This window comes from Odontesthes bonariensis, chromosome 15, assembly GCF_027942865.1.
Source record: "Odontesthes bonariensis isolate fOdoBon6 chromosome 15, fOdoBon6.hap1, whole genome shotgun sequence".
In the NCBI taxonomy this organism is placed as follows: Eukaryota; Metazoa; Chordata; class Actinopteri; order Atheriniformes; family Atherinopsidae; genus Odontesthes; species Odontesthes bonariensis.
In genome coordinates, this window is record NC_134520.1 from 27,689,558 (window position 1) to 27,714,171 (window position 24,614).

General features: G+C 40.3%; 1 protein-coding gene across 1 annotated transcript in view; it reads right to left on the reverse strand.

Annotated features, from left to right (window-relative positions):
* cachd1 (cache domain containing 1) overlaps positions 1–22,731 on the reverse strand; it is an 80,449-nt gene extending 57,718 nt beyond the window's left edge. The window contains exon 1 of the mRNA XM_075484549.1: positions 22,179–22,731. Within this exon, the coding sequence (XP_075340664.1) occupies positions 22,179–22,427 (249 nt within the window). The 5' untranslated portion in view covers positions 22,428–22,731. The remainder of the gene's footprint in view (positions 1–22,178) is intronic.
* Positions 22,732–24,614: the final 1,883 nt, after the last annotated feature.

Below are 24,614 nucleotides of genomic sequence, written 5' to 3' on the forward strand. Positions count from 1 at the left end.
CATTTCTTCGTGTCGGCGTCTTGCAAACTATTTACATTTACACACAAAGTTGCTGAAACGGGGATCGGCTGATTCGCTTGTCACATGACTAATCAGCCATCACATCACATGATCGCCCTTGCATCTGGAGCATGCGCAACTGCTTTATATTAACAGATTTATCAGGGCTGCTCTGGACATTCGAAAGTTCTCGCGCCATTCTTCGGCGACAACAACTTGGTCCACGAAATTGTCCCACCATGCGCTGCTTCTTCCCGGTCTAACCCAAAAGCGGCGCTCCATGTACGGCTTGCGTTGCTGCAGTGGCTGGGTTCTCATCATAAAAGCCGAGTAGCTAGAGCTCAGCACTGCGGATCCTCGTTTCTCACCGTTTACAACTGCTAAAATCAGCATCGTATGCGAATGCTTACGTGGGCTCCGGCGTCTTTGAATCCTTCCACCTATGAAGTCGTATTCCAGTATTTTAATGTAAATGGACAGTGCATCCGCGATAGAAACGATATAGAAACAGATTAGTATAAGTGGCACCTAAAACTGAAGCATTGTGAATCCAATAAGAAAGACATCAAGCAACTAAAGTAAATCCGGTTTTTGGTTATCTCCATCTTTACTTTGGTGTTCAGAAGCAGGCATGAGTGCACATGGTACTCAGATCATGTATTGTCAGTTGCGGGTAGAAAGGAAAATGAAGTAAAGCTGACAAACAGATATTCTGCTCAAATGCAATCAAACAGTCTCAAGTTCTGTGGCACAGTGCTCAGTTGGATTGCTGCAATGATATCAAGACACACATCAGTAGTGATCAGCTCTGCATGAAAATCCAGTTGTTGTTTTTTTTTATAAAATAAATCTTAACACTCATTTAAAGCTTCCAGTGGAATATCTGACTACCCTTCTTGACAGCAGTGACATCTATTTAGTATGTATCTGCAGTAGCGCCAGGCCGGCAGTGCATTATGGGAATAACAACTTGCTGCTAAAGTGGAGCCAATGTGAAAACGTTCCAAAGACTGATCAAAGCTGCATACCTGAGCACCTCCATTATGGTGATAAAATCTAACAGCGAAACGGGATGAAAAAAAACAAAACCTCACACACAGCGGTCAAACTAGTCCAACAAAGGAATGCACCATAATGAGAAAATTGTGTTTTTATAGGATCTTTGAATTTTTCTCCATCAAAAGGCCCATAAATGATGGAGTTTCTGTTCAAATAACATGAACCTGAAATGGTTGAGCTTAAGCCAGTAAGCAAAGTGCAGATGACTTTAGGTCTTCAGTGATTTAAGCAATTTGTAAATAAACATGGATGAAGATAATTAGTTAAATTGAATTCCCTGCCTTTAAATACTCCAATAAAATGCAAAGATCTATATTTTAGGATTATAATGTTACAACTGGGAGAGAGAGTCTAATTTCCAGATGCACATGGGTCATATAGACCAGCAGCTTTCAGTTAATAGACAACAAATCTGCAATAGAAAGCCGAGTGTCTCCACAACTTGATCTCAAGATGGGGTTTCACCCCCCTGAAGCTGGATGCCAACCTGCCGGGAGCCTGTGGCACCAAAAGTCCCAATCACACCCCAGTGGTACACCCTGGCAGGGCCAAAACCTTGTTCTGAATCTTTTAGAAGAACTTGAAAATCAAATGTACTAGAAAGAGTGGAGAGTGTGAACATACTAAGACTCATACCGTAACCCCTGTCCAAAAAGGGCAGAGTTAAAATACACCAATAAAACCTAGAACTTTGATATATGCTTCCTGTCAAGAGAGCGCCCCTCTCACAGGGTTCCTACAGGTTTCTTCAAGTCAAATTTAAGTCTTTTTAAGACCTTTTTAAGACCATTTATAAAAAAATAATACCTATTTCACGGCCTATTTCACAGACCTACCGGCAAAGAAAAACTTTTTTTTTTTTTTTTAAATTTGTTCATTTATTTCTCAAACAAATGAAAGTGTGGACTGTGTAAAGCATTGATGAAACATTGCAGCATAGTAGTAGTAAACGCTACAACACCACAGCACAGACAACAAGCCAAACAGAGGTGTGAAAAATCAAAGAAAATTTCAGCAGACCACAAAAAAGTTTAACTGACACAGCTAAGTTGTTTTTTAACATTGGTTATGTTAGCTAGCTACTTATTCCATGCTGGGAATATGGGGAGTAGAGAGAACTATAAATAATGAAAATCAACTAAAAAATTTGTCGTTTCGTTGAAGCTCTCATCGAACATAAGAACGAATGGTGATTTGTTTACCATGGACACCAGTTCCTCTTTAATATACACAGCTAAACCAAACTTGGCTATGTACGCCGTTTTGTCGGGACCACAAGTAATTGTGGCAGCGATGTCGGAATCGGGGAACATGCATTTAAACAACTCTGAAATACCTTTGTTTCCATTATATGAATGGTGTTTGGCGATTGTGTTAAGAGTCCACAACACCTCTGCTTTCATGGTTGGTGTGGACCCAAAAGCTGTTTGCAGATCTACTCACAGTTAACGTGTCTGCTAGCTCAGATACATTAATAGCTAACTGGCTAGCGTTGGCCGGTTGAAACACCCCAGCGATGGAAGGAGCTTGATCCTTCGCTTTGATATTTTTCATGTGCTTGAAGGACTTGGCGTGAGACTCTACGACATTTCCCCATAATCCCAGCAAGAAATGGGAAGCAAGGAAACGCAAACAAATGTTGAAAAACAACATAACGGCGTAAGTTAAACTTTCTTGTTTTCTGCTGAGATTTGCCTTGATTTTTCACGCTTCTGCTTGGCTTGTTGCTGTGGTCTGTGTCAGTGCTGTAGCAATGTGATCGGACCCGGGGCGGAGCGGTAGCGTTCTCGATGATTGGTTCCGCCACTCTTCATTTAGGCTACGTTAGTTAGGCTTTTCAAAATAATAGTAGCCTAGTTGACAAATGAAACGTTCGAGGAGAATGCGATACGGAGAAGTTACTGCACAAATTTTAATACCCAGATATCAAAATTCAAGACTTTTTCAAGTCTTTTTAAGGTATTATTTCCAAATTCATAAATTCAATGCTTTTAAGACTTTTTAAGACCCCGCGGGAACCCTGCTCTCAGCCAAGTGAAAAGATGTTCAGATGGGGCGCCTGCACTGTCTGCACAAATATCCTGGATTATCTTCACATTCCTATGCTATGGACTCATCTGTAAGAGCTTTCACATGTATTTCTCAAGCATCCGTTTAAAGGAATATAAGAGTCTGTACAAATGTTGTAACCATGAGAAGTAGACAAAAAGGGGCGTTTCATAGTGCGTTTCATTTTGAACCATCACTAACTCAATCAATAAATCCTGAGTCAAACTCTTGTTAAATAAATGCAGCCTAAGAAGTTCATGCTGGATGGATGGAATTAAAATGAATAATCGTCCTCTCATTGAAGGAGTCAGAGGAGACAAATAAGGAAAACTAGAGGAGAACAATAATATATCATAAAGCAGGTAAATGTGTGGGGGTAGCAGAAAGAAAGCAGGCAGACAGAGGAACAGAAGGGAGAGATGGTGAAGAGATAAAGAAGAAGAAAGGACACAGGACAGAAAGGGGAAAAGAATTCCTGGGGTGGTCTCCTTCTCGAGTTTCGAAGCAAGATGTGAGATCATGTCTGGCCACTGCTGTAAGGTCTCTACACAGACAAGGCGCTTTGTTCTAACTCATGTACTCTTAAGGCAGTTACATGCACTGATTATTAAAGGCAGGGGTTGCTCTGGAGGGAGGATTAAACTACATATGATACCGGTCTTGACTTTGCAAAGCTAATCTGGAGCAGTCTTGTCCTGATGACCCCTGTTGGCATTTTATTACCCAACCCTAAAGAAACAAATGTCTTGTATAACAATATACATTAGTTGAAACCTAGACATGATGCCACAGTGTTGTGGTGGTTGCTACAGTTTGGAAGTTATAAGACTTAAGAAGAAACTGCAGTTGAAAAGCCTGATGTTTTTAATTTGACAGTAAACTGGAATTACCTTGTAAAAGTGAGTAAAAGATACACACATACAGGTATACAAACACATAAACTACCAGTTTATTTTGGGTACTAAAGTCAACGTTTGAACAAAAGCTGAGTGTCATCCTTCATTAAGGACTGATTTATTAAGCAACTTTCATTAGTTTCAGGGTGCCTTATCAAATTGCTTCTAAGAGCTTCCATTAATAGAGGGAGGTGTTTGGACTGCAGACACTTCAATATGACAATAAAACAACCAAAGGAATGTCTCTTCAATTCGGAGTCATTTTAAGTCTTTCACTTTAAGACTGAACTGACAGAGATTGAACCAAACTTGACCAAATGATATCCCCAACTCATTCAGAACAACAAAAAGTAGGCCAAATCATGATGAAGTATGACGCAAAACTAGCATCGAGGGAGTTCTGTCTGAATGGCAAACAAGCAGTCTGAAGCACCACAAATACTGCTTTCCCACTCCAGTTTTCCCATATTTCATCATCTAAGAATCATACTGACTGATCAAGAAAAATCCATGAACAATGTTTTCTATCAAAGGGTTTAGTTCTGTGTTATCTAGACACATCAAGACAGATGAGCAGGATTTTTATTTAATTCATTTCAACACATAGATCCGACTTCCTTCTCATTAAAATGAACTACCTAAATCCAAAGAAATCCTAAAATCCTGTCTCTGCTCGTCAGCCATGTTGCACCGCACCGCGATATTACTACAGTGGTCCTGAAGGGACAAACACTGGCTTTAAAATGAGCCATTGCCATTTGTCACAGCAACCATACTTCACAGCTGAACAACGAGTATTAAAAGTTGTACAACCTTGGAAAAAGCACTGAGTGTTGCACTAGAGCAGCAGACTACTATAAGATCTTAATACAACTTATATGGACCCAAATGGTACCGCTCCCTTTGCAGCCGTATTTTTAACCAAAGAGAACGCTTTATTCAGTGGAGGTAAACTTAGCTTGTTTGTTCCAACACACATGTGCAGCTATCACTGAGCATAAAAAAAAGCGCTTATGAGCAGGAAATACAAGACATGCAGAAGAAGAGAGGCTGCATGGTCTGATAGCAGCATCAGTACACCAATATATCTTCACATATTCATTTGCTGCTGTACTAAGGTTTAAAAATATTGTATCTAGGTCTAGGGCTGGGCGATATATCGATATTTAAGATATATCGATTTATTTTTAAATAAGATATGGAATTAGACCATATCGCATATATCGATATAGTTCAAATATCGGAAACAGGTCATCTCAAGCTGATGTTTAAAAACGTTTTTCTTAAACTGAGGACTTTATTTTGTTATCTCTTTATATATAAATGCTGCCCTCAGAAAAATATTTACCTATCTTATTTTATAGGCCAATTTTATTTAAGATATTTTTTTATTTAAATGTGCACCTTACGGAGCTTTGTTATACAGTGTTTATGTTTACATTTTATAGTGAGTTTTCAATAAATCTACTCGTATTTGGCTTTGACTTTGACTGAGCATTTAATTTCACAGCTCTCACTTTGCGGAAAAAATATCGGGATATATATCGTATATCGAAATTCAACCTAAATATATCGGGATATGACTTTTGGTCCATATCGCCCAGCCCTATCTAGGTCTCACTTCTAGAAAAAAAAAAGTTATCCAAATGCCTTGTCAACCATAGTTTTGGACACAGTTTCTCCTAAATATTCAGTGTTTGTCAATCGAGACAGATCTAGGATGGCACGTATCAACCGTTATCTTGTTTAATAGACGTTACGTTAAAAAATTAATCATAGTTGACACAGCATTAGTCTTTAGGACATGATGATTAACTGGATGCAGGATTTGTGTTGGCTACTTAGCGGCAGAGACGGTCAACCTGGGAGCTGCGGGGAAGAATGAAAACCTCAGCCCAGGCTTGGCTAAATGACAAAAATACACATATAAGCAGATGCACGCATACTCATAAAGACAAACACATTAAGATGGAACAAATAACACAGCTGCCGACATCACACACTGAAGAGCTTTTTCAGCCTATTTTGACACCGAACCTGCACACATCAGCAAAGCTCTGCTAATGCAAGCAAGTGAATTAAAAGGAGGACAGTTTTTGGACTCTTCACCCTCATTTGCAGCAGGAAGACCACAATGCCAATATAAACATGTAAAACACACTTCCACCCAGACGGAAATCTCTGTTTTCTGAGTTCAACCTGCATCGCAAAAATTGTCTCAGAGAAGTGTCAAAACTGCTGGACGGAAAAATTATGAGAAGAGAAGAAAGTCAGGAGTAAATACACAAAGGAAACCCAGAGGATGAGGACGAGAAGGAAAAGGAAGACATTAAAGATGATCGTTCTGCTGACAACTGAACCTTTTCATGAAGGGACTTGTTGGTTTAAAGAAATAGGTAGAGCCGTTGTTTGGGGTTGAGGGTCTCTGGAGAAATAAAAGGCAGCGAAGGTAAACGATGGAGAGAAAAAATGTGCACCTGTTGGTTTTGGATCAGGTGAGGCATGGTCGATATTGCCATAAACTCCAATACAGAACTTTTGCTGGAAACACAACCCACAGTAAGTGCGTATAAAAATACTTTTAGACAAACTTCTGTTCCAAACCCTGCTGAGCAGTGCAGCTACAGTAAATACAATTCTTTGATTCCGTCTCAAAATGATTCTATTCATTACAGGGTGTGATCAGGTCTTTCAGTTACACAAAACCTTTCATTTCGACACATTGCAATACATTTCTATTGCAAATGCCCAGCAGGAAGTCTTTCCGCATAAAGAAATACAGGCGTTTCCACCTTTTGATGAACTCAGCCCATTCACTACAATGCTAAAATCAACACTTTTTTGGTTGGTAAAACCATTATTCCTGTTCCAGGTACATTTATCATTTGTTTCCCTTATGGGAACGTTATCGCAAGTCTTCAGTGTTGCCATCGACTTTCAGAGGAAAGTAAATGTAGCTAGATAATGTCAATACATTCCTGCTGGAAGAAATGTCTGAAATATACAGAAACATTCCAGCTTGTTGTTAGTATAATGTTAGACTTGGAGAGTGAAAATAAAAATCCCTGAGGGGTAGGTGGATCCTTGTAAGTGAGCACACCTGCCGGGGAGAAATGTGTCCAGGACCAGCTGAATGAAGAAAAACTTTGGCCACCAACAGATTAAATCAGAAGTTTTCAGACTTGCAGCTATAACACACATAGAGAGATTTTTAAACTCAATGACTTAAAGATGCATGACTTGTAAGGTCATGTTGTATCACTGTGAGTATGCAGCTTTCAGCCATCAACACTACAGACAACGCGAGACGAGACTAAATTCCCTGAGCGTCATTCTCGCTCCCTCATTGAACATCTCACTATTAAGTGCACACAGTACAGCATAGAGTCAGTCTAAATTTTTCAAAATGTTTTACTTTAAATTTATAGGCAACAACTACCCTTAAAAAAAAAAAAGAAAAAAATCTTATGAAAATAGATTTTCACTGATATGTCAGCAAAGCACAAACACACACACACACACACACACACACACTGTGCCTGTTTGAGGAACACGTCAAATATGGGGGATGTCAGCTGAATATATGAATGGTTTTTTTCTCCTTTTTTTCTGTGCTGTTTAAACATTTAAACCTCTCTTATTCAAATTCATGAGTCATTCATTGCTATGTGCAGAATCTGGTGTGTGAGTGCTTTTAAAAAGGGAGGAAGAGAGTTCCCCAAGGACATTCACAAGTTTCTGGAATGTAAATGATGAATTGCTTTGCTGTCGTAAATGTGAGGAGAGAGGGAGCGGTAATTCTGTGATGATGTATGCAAAAGACGTGACAGATTCTCCCATTTGGCATTCCTGTTGTTATACCAAAGTATAACTCATATTCTGATAGTGAGCGATGTAAAAGGACTCTATCTAATCCTCTTTTTTTGCATTATAGATTTGATTCTGTGCTGCACATACCATGACACGGGACTATGTGAAAAATCATCTGTGTCATAAAAAAAGTACCATCAAGAACTATTGTCTATATACTTGCATTCAAGGTTACAAGGCTAGCATGTGAAATTTAAACAGACTATGAACACATTTGCCTTCTTGCTTTAGCTTCTTGCTAAGATTGAAATTGCTGCCATTAACACTTGAGTTCAGTTAATTGTTTATACAGCATGTTACATTTGTCTCTTGGTTCTATTTGACTTCATTATTGACAGTACACATATCATTACCACTTCTGATAAGCACGATCACACATTTTATTATTATAGATATGATATAATTAAATATCATGATATTTCTATAATTTTTTCTCTGAATCTAACTGCAGAAATATCAAAGAAATGTGTCGGTGAAGCAAAAGTTCTGTTGTTACGGCCCATGCACCCCCACAGGCTATGTTTCAATAGAGCCCTGGCACCATAAAGCATTCCCCTGATAATCTTTTCATTTGTAATGCTGTCTGTAATGGCCTGCTGGGTATCATTAAGCAAAAAGGTCTTGGAGAATACAGAAAAACCTATGGTTTTCATCATAAATAATATTGTGAAGACCAAACCCTATACATAAGTAATTCAAAAATCAGCATACAGTGGTAGAGGCACAGGGGGAAAAACAAGACTGAATTAACTCTCAGAGGGTACCGCTCCCACAGAGCTCAGTATCAGTTTAAAAGACATTTCACACACAGACCAGGTAACACTGGCAGATGAACGTTTCCGGAAAAAGGTAAGGAATCTGGCTACACCTTTGTGAAAGGAAGCAATGAAAACAGAGCAGGCTTAAGGCCACTTCAAGCTTCTTTTTTTTTTTTTTTTTTCTTTTAAATCTAGTCAGTGCCAAACACTATCAGATATCGTGTGCCAACAAGGTTTCAGAGTTTTGCATACAGTTTTTTTACAATTTTCTTTTTATCTGCGGTTTGACCTTCAAAAGGTTTTCACCCAGCTAATACTTGGTGTGCTTTTGTGATTACAACTAATTCAATAATTCTTTCATGCTTGGATTTTTCTCCTGCATCTCTGTGAAGCAGAGCCAGTGACAACAGAGCAGAAACGCGACCAACGGAAAAATGTCTTAAAACAACACAGACCTATAGCATGTTTTTTGAAATGTCAGTAAATGTGTAATTTATTTGAAAAAGGTAAGTCCCAGAAAAATGTACCGGAAGGTTGCACATTGTTTCCTGTTCGGCTGCCAGGAGATGCCAGCAGCAACCCCAGCTGGCTGACTGCACCAGTGTCGGGGTTAGACAGGCTGAGAAAGGGCCAAACCTGGCAACAAACTGCTCTTTTGGAAAGAAAACTCCAAGACATGGAAGTTTGAAAAGATCAAAAAAGAGTGGTTGAAACTTGATCAAATGAGAATGTAGCTCGAGTTAAAAAGAGTAAAATACAAATAAAAGTTTAAGTGGTGAAACAGATCAACTTGCTGGTCCGTTTGCTTACCATGATGACTGCTCAAATCGACTGCCAGTACTGATTTTACAAAAGACTTTTAAAAAATGATATTGATAAAACTTTTGGGAAGGATCTGGTAAAATTCAATTCAAGCTCAACAGGGAAAATGAATTGTTTGAAGGGATTCACCCAATGGAGACTGGAGGCTCCCAAATATCTGTTGGGCCATATCGGCACAAAAACGGACATCTACGTTTACCTGCCACTGCTCTTCTTTGGTAATTCACACCTGCCAGACAGAACAACTCAGCCTTGCATCAATGTATGCTTACACACATGAAGCTGGCATTGCTGAACCAATAAGTCACAAAAATGTTATTGGTTAAAGCTTTCCCTTACACACATACAGCCTATTTTTCCTCTGTGGCTACCTCGTTTGCCAGCTTAGAGGCATAACAACTACAGATGACTCCTCTGTACTCCCACATACGACATCAATGTGGAACAAAGCTTAAAGTTATCTGTGATCAGGCCTTAGGATTGTATTCCTCGCCGAAAATGAACGATACAAGTAATACATTTCTCATTCTTATTAAGAAGTCAATATGTAGATGTCATGACAGTAGGTGCATATAGAAATCTCCAGTGGCAGCCTCATCCAGGTAACCTAAAAAATAATAAATGCAAAGACCGTGTTAATGTTATGAAGGTTCATATCAAGCCAAACCAGGGTCTTTTTTTATAAACTTCAGAGAGTCAAAGTAAACAAGTGAAAACAAAACCTAAAGGGCAAAAATAAAACATTCCCTTCTGAGTGTATGTCTGGAGTTATACCTCCTCCACCCTTCCAGCTGTATTACACAGACTTTGTAGCTTTTTTTCCCCCTTTAAAAAGTGGAAACAGTCATATATGCTCACGTGTCCTCTCTAACCATAAGGACAAATGACCTACATGGATATTTAGGTTGGAAAACTTGCTGCCAAGCCAAATAAATAAATTTTTTGTTGTAACTAAGAAGTTCAATCTAACCAGGCAAACCACAAAGACGAAGTAAAGACAGCCGGAGAGAAAAATCATGGTAAAATGATCCGGTTTCTTAAGCAAGAAACAAACATGCTGAACGCTTCCGCTGCAAGATGATTTCAAGATGGTCTCTATGCAGCAAGAACAAATACTATACGTTTTTCTGAGTCACAGACTGTGCATGAGTCATCCCAATAAAGACCTCAGTTATTGTATGTACAATAATGTAAGTAATCTTAATCCTCTGCTGGATTTACATCCCAGTGGGAAGTAAATCCCTGAAATGGAAACCACTTTGACTGCAAAACAAACACATGGTACTGGAAACTCAACTAGAAGTGTATATAAAATAATGCTGACATGTCAGCAGAGGACTGGATTTAAGGATCTTCTTTTGCTTTGATTATCTTCAATCCAAATAAAAGTTGAAGTTTGAGACACTGTAACTAAATGCAGCTGTAGCCTCTTAGTGCATGCAGCTTTATACATGTCCCCGTCCATGTGAGGTACTGTAGGTGTGTATGCTGGTAAAAATAGCAATGGTGTCAAAGTGTGACTTTCGATTTTTATGCGTTTGCTAGCATTCAAAGCATCATTTCAGAGTCTCCCCATGTTTCATCTCACATTCAAAGCCCCGACACTCCTCCCTGCCACCTAATTAGCAGGCTGTATCAGGCTGTCTCTCTTGCCATTTCCTCCACCAGAATGAAAACACTGCATCTCTTTTCATCTTCTGATCAGCCTTGTCTTACAGAGACTGTGGCAGAGAGACCAAAGTTCAACTCATCAGCTCAGGTCACTTCCTGATTCATCATCAAAGGGAGCGAATCAGCAGCAACCAAAAAGCACAGGACACCGTTTCACATACCACCACCCACAGACACAATTACACCGGTAGGCAGGAAAAGATGAAGATGTCTAGAAAGATAAGACACTACATAAAAGAAAAGAAAAAAAAAGAACTAGGAATAGTGGGGCAGACAGAATCTTGTCAGATAGCTGATGAGAAGAAACCATAGTTTAAGAAAGGACCACAGTTTTTAAAGAATGCTGCAGCAAGGCTGAAAATAGCTGCTGTTAATATGTTACAAAAACTTAAAAGAAGCAAATCTGTTCCCAGCGTTTTGTTTAACTTCCTAAGTTAACACAAAATGAAGGTTGAGAGAAACTTATTAAAGCCATCGTAAGATAAAGGCCATTTCCATCAGTAAGGGATGAAATGTTTATCCAAGTTCTTCTTACGTAAAAATAAAACATGTCCTAACAGACACGGAATAACTCACTTTGGCAAAATGCTGCCTGCTCCGTCTTGTCCATCTTTGCTGCTTCTTTTTTTAACTCGCTCATTAGTCACGAATGTGATTTTTATTGCATGAAAAATAGACATAATGGTGTGAGGTCATCTTTTACCAGAGTCACACACAAAGTTTGCAGCACAGCAGCAAATGTAATACCCTTCATTTGTTCAGAAGGAGTTCCTCTGCCATACTATCTTTTTTTTTTTTTTGCATTTTCTAGCCTACACAAGGTCTTACTTGAGGTACCAAGTAAAAAACAAAATGAAAACTCTCATGCACTGGTGCCAACCAACCATCAGACATAACTAACTGTTAAGACTAATTAGGCTGCTGTTTAATGGTTTTTAGGTCAGAGAGCCCCTGGAATTCATTCTTGTTTTTCTGCATGGCTGTTGTTCTGTTGTGATAGGCCATTTCTGTTTGTAGAAGTGCAGCGCACCATTTTATTAGGTCTCCGTTTTAAAAACAATTCTCACTACAGCCTTAGGTTCAGTTGGCTTTACGAGGCCAAGTGTGACATTAATGCTGCATTAAAGAAAAAAGACCTTTGATTTCCTTGGTCTTCTTCCTTCCTTCACAGTTTATGCTTTACGCTGCCTGACTGTAAATCCACCAACTCATTCACATTATTCAAGCGATCGGCGATCGACGCTCTTTGGCCAATGTCAGAAAAAGAAAACATTTGTGCAGCTACTTGTGATTTAAAAATGAGATGATACAAGATTTCTGAGTTGCAGCAGTCTCATGCTTATGAATGGCTGTGAAGAAAGAAGTTAGACTAGCTGAGCCGACCTTCGTGACTCTGTGACCCCAGAACTTGAGACGTGTAATAATTCATCACGAACTGAGAGCAGATTGCTGTAACTGTGCTTTGTGTGTGTGTGTGTGTGTGTGTGTGTGTGTGTCTGAGACTACACAACATGAGAGCCTTCCATTTCTTGCCTGGCACTGCTGCACACCATCTCTTCTACTCTTCTTTTATCCCAAGCCCCTGCACCTTATTTAGCATTTTCTCCTGCACTCTTAACGGCTTTCTGCTGTGGGGAAGAACCCCAAAGCCTGCCGTTACATATGCAAAGAGAGATTTTTTTTTTCACCAAAGGAAATGCAGCTATCCAAACACGCACACGAAAAGCTGCAAACAGGCATAAAAACACAGATAGAAATTTGAGACGACCTCAAAAAAAGCACTCAAAAACTGTGAAGTTTGAGTTTACTCCAAGCTTATGTATGCAACACAGAGCCCCGAAAGAGAGGCGCAAAAGCAGAAAAAGAGAGAAGAGAAGAGAAAAAAAAGGGCATGAAAAAAACGTCTGATCTGCTTCTCCACAGTAGGAGTTCCAACTCTCTCCTCATCGAGAATGCAAAGCCTCTTCTGCAGGAGGGTGTGCATGCATGTGTGTGCATACTGAGGGGGATGGGGCCCTTAAAAATCCTACTTCTCTGGGGGAGGGAGCTGGACCCTATATTCTCCTTCCCCTCCCAAATGGGTATTTTGCTCACTACCCCATTTTGCCTTTTCCACAAAATCCCTACCCCTTCCTTTTCCCCCTTTCTCTCTTTTAGGCAGAGTTCATTTTGAGTTGTGGCCATTGTGGCGAATGAAGGAGCTGACTTGCTAAAGGGTGGCCATGGGTCCCTTTGGGTCAAACTACCAGGTCAGGCCTGTTGGAGCGAACTAAGAAACACTGGTAGAAATTTAGAAAAAAGAACCACTCAGCAATCACCACCAATTAAGATCACCAATTAATATACTTTCACTCACTCCGATTGGATGCATTTGTTATCGATTTTGGTGCGTGTGAGCAGCAGAGATAACGTTAGTAGAAAGACGACACAAAGGGACTAATAGTCAAAGGGAGATAAAGGGTTGATGGAGGTAGATACCTTTCCAAAAAAAAAAAAAAACAGAATGGAGAGACCTGGCTGCATTTGGACAGGACAACACACTGAAAAGAATTACTTAAATAAAAATTCATCCAACAGTAACTAAATATGTATGAGAATAGCAAATGTACAAAAGATTAAACAGATTCAAGAAACTCGAAACCAGTGAAATTAAAGTAATGTTATCTAAAAACCACTATTTTGCCAACTGTCTGTTTCGGTTCAATATATGACTAAGTATGTACAACTATGAGGTCTGCTGAATTATTGTAAAAATCACATGAATTATCATTTTCGTAAAGACCAAGGAGAACAGGTTCCTCCTTCACTGTGTCCTCGCCGCTGCAACTGAGGACTACCAAAGTTTGTGGGAAAATGTTCAGTTGTTACCTCAGAGTAACAGCCAAGCAAACCAAACTTCAGTGAGCATATTTTTGGCCTACCATGTGAACATAACACCAATCCGTATAGGTAAAAAATAAACAAACAAACAGACATGTGAACATTGGTTAAACATCAACATCATTAAATTAAAACTGGATTTTAACTCTTCAACCAACCGCCAGCCAGTTATTACCATACATCAGCATTCCTGTCAGCAGCACAAAGACAACTATGAACAAAAAAAAAAAAAAAAAAACTGTCTTTAAGGTATATATTTCTTAGAGGAGCCAACGCTGCAAGGGGGAAAAAAAAAAAAAAAAAAGAGTACGTTGTTTTCATAACAACAACAAAATAAGAAAAAAAAAAAAATCACTGCAAAACAGGATGCATGCATTGACTGTTTTTGTTTTGAATATCTGATGTTAGAATTGTTGGATGCCAAAACTATGACTGAAAATAAAACTTGATTAGCATACATGATTATCACAAAGCAGATGTGAGCACAGATGAGCGTGCTACCTCCGAGTGGAATCCAGATGCTTATCAGGTAAAACTGATAAAGATGGCATATTTACAGCTGGGCAAAAATGTTATTTTTCCTAATCTGACCGTGATTACATTTATTGCACTTTGATGTAAGCCAGGGCAACATTCAGTCTTGATCCTTAACAGGAGTTTGGCATTTTAGGGCAGGTCAGTACGAAATGCAAATAGGAAAAGACAGAGAGCAAACAAAGGAAAATACAAATATGTGAAGGCAGTGGAGGCTGCTGAAACACTCCAAAACCAATTTCAGTCGAGGCCAAACTGAGAAATGTGGGAAACGGATCAAAAAGCGGTCAGATAAATGATCTGGCCATGACAGTAAAGACAGATTTAAACCACAACAGCTGGAGCAGAAGAGGAAGAACATCAGTTTGAAACTCTATTCTGACCACCATCCAGAAGGAGCCAGTGCACTGGGCTGTAAACTGGGGAAAAAATAAAGGGATTTGACTGAAATAAGTGGGAGTGGTGTCATCCAAAAGATTTCAAGGAAAATCTCGGAAAAAGGTTCCTTCCCATATTTTTCTTGCCAAGCAAGGTTGAATGGCAGCGTGCAGATCAAAAAAAGGATTAAATTAGACTCCAAATGATACATGTGGAGTTTTTAGGCCTCTGAAGCTCTGGAAAATTACAACACGGCCATGTCAACAGAAAATCTTTTTAAAGAAGATTTTACATGTAATATGCCAAGTCTGGTACTAGCCCATTGATTCTACATTCATTGACCAGTAGAGGAAACTTTTTCTGTGCTCAGTAAAAAACAAAAATAAAGAAGTAACCATCCAAATTACTTTAAATTGTAATATTCCTAATGGCCAGAAGGTGCTGGCTCCAACAGAGTCCCATTCAAAAAGGGGAAACTTCATGAAATCCTAAGTTGAACTCAATCACTCCATGTTGTTGGTTCTTCTGCATTATTTCAGAGGTATTTATCCTCAATTCAAAATTCAACACTTAAAGATCAAAACTCAGGGTCAGGATATAAGCTGTATTTCTTACATTTAGAAGCAGTGAAGTTACCATCAGACAGCAACACCTATCTCAGTCTAACATCCAACATATCTGAGGAGTTCACCGTGTCTGGTATATGTTCAGTGTGGACGTTGGAGACACTCCAGTGAAAGGCAGTTGGGTTTTAAGGGCCTCCTGAACCCCCCTCTCTGGATTCAAGCCAAAACAAGCAGCCCAACATTTAATAAAATTGCTCTTTGCGCTGTTCTCTTAAGCATTGTGATGGGAAGATAAAGGTAGAATCAACAGATTTGAGCTGTTTTCCCTGGGTGTTTGACAAGCCAAGAATTTCCAAGGCTTACGCGGAAGTTATTCCAAGTTTTAAAACACAGCAGAAGTCGCTGAGGGACTTTGCAGCTGTAGGCAGAAAACCTTTGGGGGGTTTTTTTCCCCCAGAAAAAAATGAATGTAAATGTAACCAAAAATAAAACACTAGTTATAGAAGTTGAATTGGGAGAGAAAAGAAAGCCATACACACATCAAAGCATAGCACATCAATTACCATGTTCATTTGCAATTCAGCTTGGATAAAACTGGAATATAAAGCACAAAAACACAATAAAATGAGTGCAGTTCGGAGTTGTGAAGTATTCGTGTATAAGCAGCAACTTGGGACCAAGATCCAATAACTGTGAAAACAAGGAAGTTTAAAATAAAGAAATAAAAGAATAAAAAAAACTCCCTGCAACAAGAGCTTGGAGAAGAAAAAAAAAGCCAAGAGTTAAAATGGAAAAAGAACAGAGGTGCATATAGTTCAGCGGATCCTCCGAGGGCTTGTAAATCACGGAGGCTCATCACGATTTATGGGAGGTGTAAAAGAGAAGATTTCTGCCCTTGAACTGCAGTGCACGGCTGACTAATGCAAAGCACCTGTAGCTCTGTCAACCTGAACACACTATCCATACATAAACATGAGACCAAAAAAAAAAGAAGGAAAACAGTGGTTCCCAATACTGCAACCAAGTTAAAATCCACTTCAGCTTCAAATCCTGAACCCTAAGAGTTGAAATCAGGCGATGATGACCGTTTGGTAGGGAAATAATCACACGCTTGATAATCCAAAGGAAACCCTACATGAGTTAATGGAGAAGACTTTGAGCTTGTTCCTTGAGTTATGAGGATACTTGATCATAAGAACAAATAACAAGCAGATAAGATGCGACTTTAATTCTTGATGTACATTTACTCCAGCTTCTTCTTCTTGTAAATAGCCGGTATTTTGTCAGATTTTCAACACCTTGGGGGTCTAAACGACTACTTTCTCGCCTGAAAATGTTTCAAATGTTGCTAAAGTTATATATTTACAGAGTTTAGCCTATAGCTTAAGGGAAATCAGCTTTTCAGGCCGGCTGATTTCGGCTCGGGCAGGAGTGAAGTGCACTGTGTGTAAACGCTCTGCATACTGTCAGATCGATCAAGTAGTAGGCGGTTTCGACCACAGCCAGTGGCTTGCGCTTGCGTCTTGCGTGAAGTTTAGAAAATTGAGGTGACACACGCAAGCACGCAAAGGGGGAGCTTGCAACCGCGCAAGGGCTTGCGTCGCGGCTTGCGTCTTGCGTTACCGACTATAAACCAGGCTTTAGAAGATACCTCGATGTTCATATAGTAGTTTTGGCCTTGTTGTGAGAATGGTCAAATTTTTTTTCTTCTCTCCATGCTACTCTTTTGAAGACCATTCGCTTTTTTTTGGGTGAGCTCTACTATGATAAAAAGTGTTATGAATGTCTTGTTATGTCTTCTTCTGTCACAGATGCAGTCAAACACTGCAAGGCCAATCTAAAGTCTTTGTGTAGGAGGTTAGATGTGCAGTAGTTCTGGAATGAGTTTCATCATTAATTGAAGAATATGCTTGGACATGCGTATCGAGAAAAATATATACACCGGGCCAAAAAAAAGAGGATTAATGAGAAACGGCAATGGTCTCAGATAAAGGCAGAAGGTGTGTGAAACTAAGGCTGCGGCTACACGAAAACGTTTTTCACTGTAAACGATACTTTTTCTTATCGTTTCGCTGTCGCGGCCACACGGAGCCGGCGTTCCCACTACCCCAAAACGATAGTTTTTGAGAACGGGTTCCAGAGTGGGAAAGTTTGAAAACGGCCTCGTTTCGTTTCCATTGTTACAGCTAAAACGTTTTTGCGTCCGTCAAACGTTGACGCTGTGAGCCAATTTTAACACTTCTCTATTGTCTCACAGCGTGGCGTGACACAGTGGCGTGTGTACTGCATCGTTTCATCGTTTTCATCCGTTTTCGTCTGGACCTGAGTCTTTACAGCAGCGCGTTGCCGTGTGGTCGCAAGAATTTTCGTACCCGTTTTAAAAAAAAACCTGGTTTCGTTTTCGTGTAGCCGTAGCCTAAAAGTAACCTTGACTGAGCTCACTGCATGCAAGTAGTGCAGCAGGAGGCAAGAAGGCTTTGAAGCTGTACTGCAGACAGCGTAGCAGGAATTCTGATGTCCTGCTGCATATCCTCAAATCCTCCTCATTCCCCATCCCCCCCTCTGCAACTGATTCAATACAAAGTTAGGAAAAGAAACACTGTTTATTCAGCTGAAAGCAAATAAAAAAAGAAAGTGGTAAAAAGAGATGGAAGTTGAAATAAAGGCATGGGGAGAAAGAGAAAGGCCAGGGCAGCGCATGTCTGCTAAAATAAACTGTAATATCAGTCTGGAGCTTTGTTGTTTTTGTATCCAACCCAAACCAGAAAAATCAGACTTAAGACAGTGTAAGAACTTCCTTCATTCTCTTTTTTACACAACATACTATCACCCTAAACCACACTATCAGTGTTTGATCTGGGAACTGAGGATGCTGGACAAGCTGACCTCAATATCAAATCAGGATACTCTAGAGCAGTGATACTCACTATTTTTTTCACAAGAGCCACATTGGCAGAGCAAAATCAAGGGAAGAGCCACTTTTACGACAACATACTAAGTCCCATTTTGCAAATATGCATTTCTACATATAAAACATCCCACAAAAAACAAACAACAACGCCAATACATTTTCAATTAAGACCATATTTACCTTAATACTGGGATAAGCGGAACCTGGCATGCATGTCCTTGACTTTCTTCATGTTGTATTTGTAGTTTGTTGTTGTAATCATAGTGAGACATTGAAGATGAGCATGGTTTTTGTGCTGGTTTTTGCCCTTTTTTTATTAAAAACCGATCCATTGTGCCTGCATCTCGCGCTGGTTAAAGGAGCTAGCGTGCACTGCGGTCAAGTGTGACGGTGGTTTAAGCGGGCTGCGTTGCCAGATTTAACAGTACCCCCTTTAGAAAACACCATTAAGCCTTAATTAATACTTAATAAAAATACTTAATACTGTGCAGTATCTGCTGTATGTTATTTGAATGTCATTTGTTACTATGCAAGTGCGAGCCACCAATTAAAACTTGAGGAGCCGCATGTGGCTCGCGAGCCGCACAATGACTTTCTCTGCTCTATAGGATGAAGCCCTTTAAACTAACTTAAGCTCATTTGTCCTGTGGCCACTTTACAGCTAATCAGTTATCAGACTGAAAGCAACTGTAGACGACCGGAGTAGGAAAATGCCTGACAAAAGAAATACACTTACCCTGGAGATAAGTATCACATCACAAATCTGAAAAATAACTTCTCAGCTTAAGCAAAGTGTCAACTGTACACCCTCAGGTCCCCTGAGTAACTTGGTGACAGACTAAACAAGGCTGACCTAGTGACTCAGGAGCAGTGACATGGCCTGCCTCAAATTACACATCTGCCAGAGAATGAGGGGTGGAGTGGAGACGACTACAGTTACTTTTCAGGCGGAGAGGCTGGGATCCTCACGAGCTAACAAAACCCTCAGAGCTGGTCAAAACTCTGCATATTGACACCTCATTGTCAATATGCACAGAGCTTCTCCTACAAAATTACAACTGCCAACTGTGACTTTAAGAGATTGCAATTCTAATCTAAATCTGTTCTTGCACATAACCTCCAAACATTATCTGTACATGATCCTTCAGACACTGTCTGGAGGTGATTGATGTGAAACACATTCTTACAACTGGAAATAATTCATTTGGTTCTGGTGTGCGGATCCCTGACTTAGAGCATGCACCAGGTAGGACACAATGTAAGAAGTAAACTGTAGTCAAGTAGTCTGTTCGATATTTTGTCATATAAATCATTGTTTTGACCATTCTGGCAGAAGTCCTGAAAGAAAACAATTTCCAAATCTCATCGTTTCTACTGTCAGACATCTTAGCTGATGACTTTGTCACAATCAAGCTCCTCTGGCTAATATGTCAGGGCTGCATAGCATATGTGAGAAACAGCTCAAGTCAGTGTTGATGTTCAGATAACAATCTGCAGGGAAGAAAACATCAATCTAATAAAAGCAGGAAAAAATAACGACCCCCTACACAGCACAAAGGAAAGAAAAGAAGAAAATACCAAAGAGTCAAGATGATCCAGCTCAACTGACACACCTGCAGATTAAAAAAAATAATAATAAATCAGTCTTCAAGCAAGCTCCAGAGCAGATGTGCACACAGCCAGCATGGCCAACAGATTCCTGCACTGAGTTTTCTTGCACTAAAGCAGAATGTTTTTACTGGATGCACTGTTTTTGGAAGCCACTGACAAATCCGTGGAATGTATCAAAAACACTCAAATCAGCTCATTGCCGTGGCAGACTCTCCCAGCTTGTACAACAACCGTGACAACTCAGAGAAGAAGTCCCAGAACACATCAGAATGACAATGACCGCATCTTTTTTTATCAATGCGAAGCTAGTCATAAAAACTGAAGAGAGAATAACAAAAGCTGAAATTATTTCGAGTAAATTACATCTTTGTTGCTGATGGAGGCATTGAACTCTCATTTGAGAGAAAAGAAAACAGTTATCGGTTCCCAGTCGTTACACCAACGGGAGCAAAAAGGAGAATAATAAGGAAAGAAATGCAGAGATAATGAGGGAAAGAGGCAGGAATAAGATAGTGAGAGCACAGGCCGGGCTCAGTGAGGGACAAGCTGTGACAACGACGGATCCGGTGGGATCAGAGGAAGCCCTCATAGCCGACTCCCAGTGCTGGGATGAAGGCAGCTCAGCGTGGAGGCAGAGAAGATGAAACACCATTTGGGGCCTGGGGCCCCCTGCTGCCTTGCCTCTGTGTTCAGGGCCTGTGAGCTCCTCTGCCTCTGAAGTGCAAAACACCCCCCTATCTCTCTGAAATCCCCAGCACCACTGCATCCCCTGCCATTTGGTGGCTCGGTGCAGCTCAGCCTGAACGGACATAGCAGAGTATGGATTCAACTGTGTTTATAGAGTCGATTTCCAACCAATTAAGGCAGCAACACACAATTCTTATCATTATTGACTAATTGTGTGGTTGTTTCCACAGTGGAAAGTGGTTTGCTTGGCCTATAAATTGTCAAAACATAATGGAAATTGTCCATCACCATCACATTCAACCAAAAGGTGGAGATATACTCAATTTGCCAGATGAGTATCACATTAAACAAACAAAAAAAGGAAATCCTGATAATATAGAGGGAATGTTTGGTATTTTAGCGCAAAGGGAATATCTTTAATTTTCTATACAGCTGTAGACTCAATTGTCCTTTAACACATTCAGTTCTCTTCAATTCTCCTTTTGAGTCATCAAAAAACCTAAAATACTTAAGAGTTTGTATCATTGTGAACAAATGAATACGTCGAATTAAACAACTTACTGCTCCATAAATCAGCAGTTCACCTGCTAACATGAACATCAACCACTACACCTAATGAAACAGGGGAGCTCTCACTTGCAGTTTGAGCGTTAGAACAACAGATGAACTCCTTAATTGGCTGATCATCTCTGACAATCTGTCTGTGCAAAAACTGACAACAACAACACAATTGCAAGTGCTTCTCTCTTTTGAACATGACTGAATATTTTCGAGCGGGGGAAGATTTTACTGGGGGGGAAAACGAGCACAGCCGCAGTGATTTACTGCTGCTGCCATCCACATGGCGTTCAGCAGAAATCTGATCACTTGTATTAGCAGGACGCGTCAAGAATCATTTTCTAGAACTGACTGATAGAACTGACTCATAGCTTCATTTGTGAGGGAAATAGACGGGTGCAAAGAAGGTGTATTATTGTCCTCTTGTGCACAATGAAACGAGCAGACCTACACAACCAGTTAAGGATTACATGAGCTACATAAACACATAATTCGGGACTGGGGACCTGGATTTTTCAATGACTTGCTTCATGTCCCCCTCATTTTATTTTGTTCGCCTTTTCTTGAGACACATGCAGACACGAGCATATTTACTAAGCGAGTTCAAAACACCCGAGAGGCTACCTTCAATGAAATCAGAAGACAGTAAAATCACAACTCCAGTATGTTGATGTCCCAGATTAATGCGTCCCAACTTCAAAGCGCCTGTTGTTACACAGGAACGCTGAGCGAGGGGCCACCAGAGCCTTTCTGTTTTATAACACACGGCGACAAAGTTTCTCCCCGTGTTTGTTAACATGTTTTGGTTTGTCACTGCTGTTTGTGTCAGAGGGGATGTTATTTAAATAAATAAAAAATACGCTCCAACTCCCAAGTGGAGCCACCACCATCTGAATCTCCCATAAAAGCACATCACGAGCATGTTTACCTGCATAGTAAAGACTCCCAGTTCCTGAGAGGACAGCTTTTTCATCTGCTCAGCCAAAACTTGCGCTTCTTCCAGGATCGAAAACTCCGTCTCTGCTCGGCAATATCCACAGGAAAGGACCGAGCAGATTAAAACGAAGCTCCACGGAAAAGCTTTCGAGCCCCCGTGAAAGGGAAGGTGTTCATCCCGGGAAGCCGCGCGCCTCGTCGGCGTCAAAATCAGAGCTTTCTCCGCCGTCCGTCTCGCCATGATGGTTAGCAGAATCACAGGCTGGAGAAACGCCGAGTCTGGGCTGGTGGCGGAAAAAACAAGAACTTCAAGGGACCTACTTTTACAACTTTTCAGCGTGTGCTCTTTCTCTCCGGCGCGAGTCTCCAAAATATCCAGCAACGCAAATCATCGCAGGTCCTTGAACTCCTTGAGCAGAAAGAAGCAGATCCATGCGAGAAAAGAAAATATGTTTCAGCCTCGTTCCTTTCTTTTTTCTCTCCCCACAGCGTTGTCGGCGTTCCCTCTTGATCACTCGCTCCAACTCCTAGAAGTCTGGCAAAGTGTGTGTGAACCGGAGACTCACCACAGTGGGGGTGAAAGTGGGAGGCGTGGAAACAGCCAGGAGTCCGACCGGCGCCTGGATCTCTCGATCAATGGATCGGGGTCTTAACACTGCTGCTTCTTACACAAGAATGAGTGAATCAAAATAGAAGAAATATTTTACACTTATTAAGGGCCTCTTGAAGTCTAGGGGCCTGTGTATGAAATCAATCTTTGGTCTTAGCACACTGAAAATATTTGAGACGTAGACTTAAATCAATAGGCTAAGCAGAACGTGAGTTTAAATGACCACACAGAGATAGAATACCGTGGTGCAAATTTGCCAAAAATGTGACATAAAACAATCCATTGGAGATATGAAAGTGAGAAAGAAAGCAGGATAAATGAATGAGGTTGTAATTGATCAAAGTGGAAGAATTACCATAAAGACATGCAAAGGGGCATAAATAATATGAAACGTCTGTCAGATACACATCTGGATATACAAAACAACCACAAATCAAATCCGTGGTAGTTTTATGTTTCTCGCTGCCTGTGTGTCTTGCTCGTCTGTGGGATAAGGGGGGGGGGGGGGGGGGTCTCTGCCCAGGGGGCCTGTTGTTTCATAACCAATCCATGCTTTCGTCAAGTGAGTTTTACATAAAAAGCCCAAAAATCAAACATGTGCTTTGAAAAGTCTCAGCAAGCAGCACCGGTGATTCTTAGCTTTCAGTTTGGATATGTAAAAAAAAAAAAATGTCGTAAAAAACAGAAGACTTCATCAGAGAAAATGAACAAGTCGACCTGAAATTGCACAAACAAGCAGACGACTTTGCCTCTCTGTCATATAATTTGACATGGTCACGGTCAAGAGTCCAAGTTCTTCGATCTGAACGACTCTGTTCAGCTTTCAAAGCAAACATTAACTTTTAATTTTCATGTGATGATAACTACATGAACTGATAAAGTCATTCAGACTGCAAATAGCTAAGGAGCCAAAGATCTGTTTGACCTTGTAAATATTAGATGAATCTACTGACTGGGCATTAATACATGGAGAGGCCTCCAGTTTTTATGATGATAGGACTGTGATAGATTTTTCTGTACGCTCAGTGTACGGTATTGTGTCCTTAAAGAAATAATGTTGACTGCCTTTTGCAATGTAGTCTGGTTTCCATTTCAGTATATCAAAATATATTTTTCTTTTTTCTTTAAAGGTGAAAAATATCTTTATCCCTTTGGTTATACCTACTAGTGCTGCTGAGGTAAGAGCGCACAGGGATGCTTCCACATCTCCGGGGTGGTTCTTGCTGCAGGTATAACCACCGGAATGTATAGTAAAACCACAGCATTTGCATGAACATGAAAGCCTGGGTATCAAAATCGGCAGAACCTCCGTTCCTGGAAAAATCCATTTCTTGTTTTCATCGCAGCCTCAAGACGGCGCAAGGACTTGGTGGAATTGGGCATTTCTCAATTTGATTGGTGACTGCAAAATAAAGATGTATGGGCCGGCAGATAGTTTATTCATTAAAGAATCTTGTTGTCAGGGCAGACGCTGTGAGGCTTTGAAGTGCAACGGCACTCCAAGCCATTAAACAGCTGACCTTTAATCAGTGCTCTCTCTCTGTCTCAGTCTGCCTCCACTTCATTGGACTGCAGAGTGGATTTGATTTGCAGCTGCACAATTGGCCTCCCAGCCTTCTCAGCACTCCGTGGAACTTGTTGGGGATTTTCTGGTTAACCAACTTTGCATTCAGGCACAAAGTCATGGTTGCTTGATTGGGAAAATAGAAAAATAGAAAAACAAGTTCACCTTGAATACTTACTTTAGACAAGCTCGTTTAGCGGGTTAATGTCAAAGGCTTGTTTGAACATTTTGCTTTGTTCATTTGAATTCAAGTT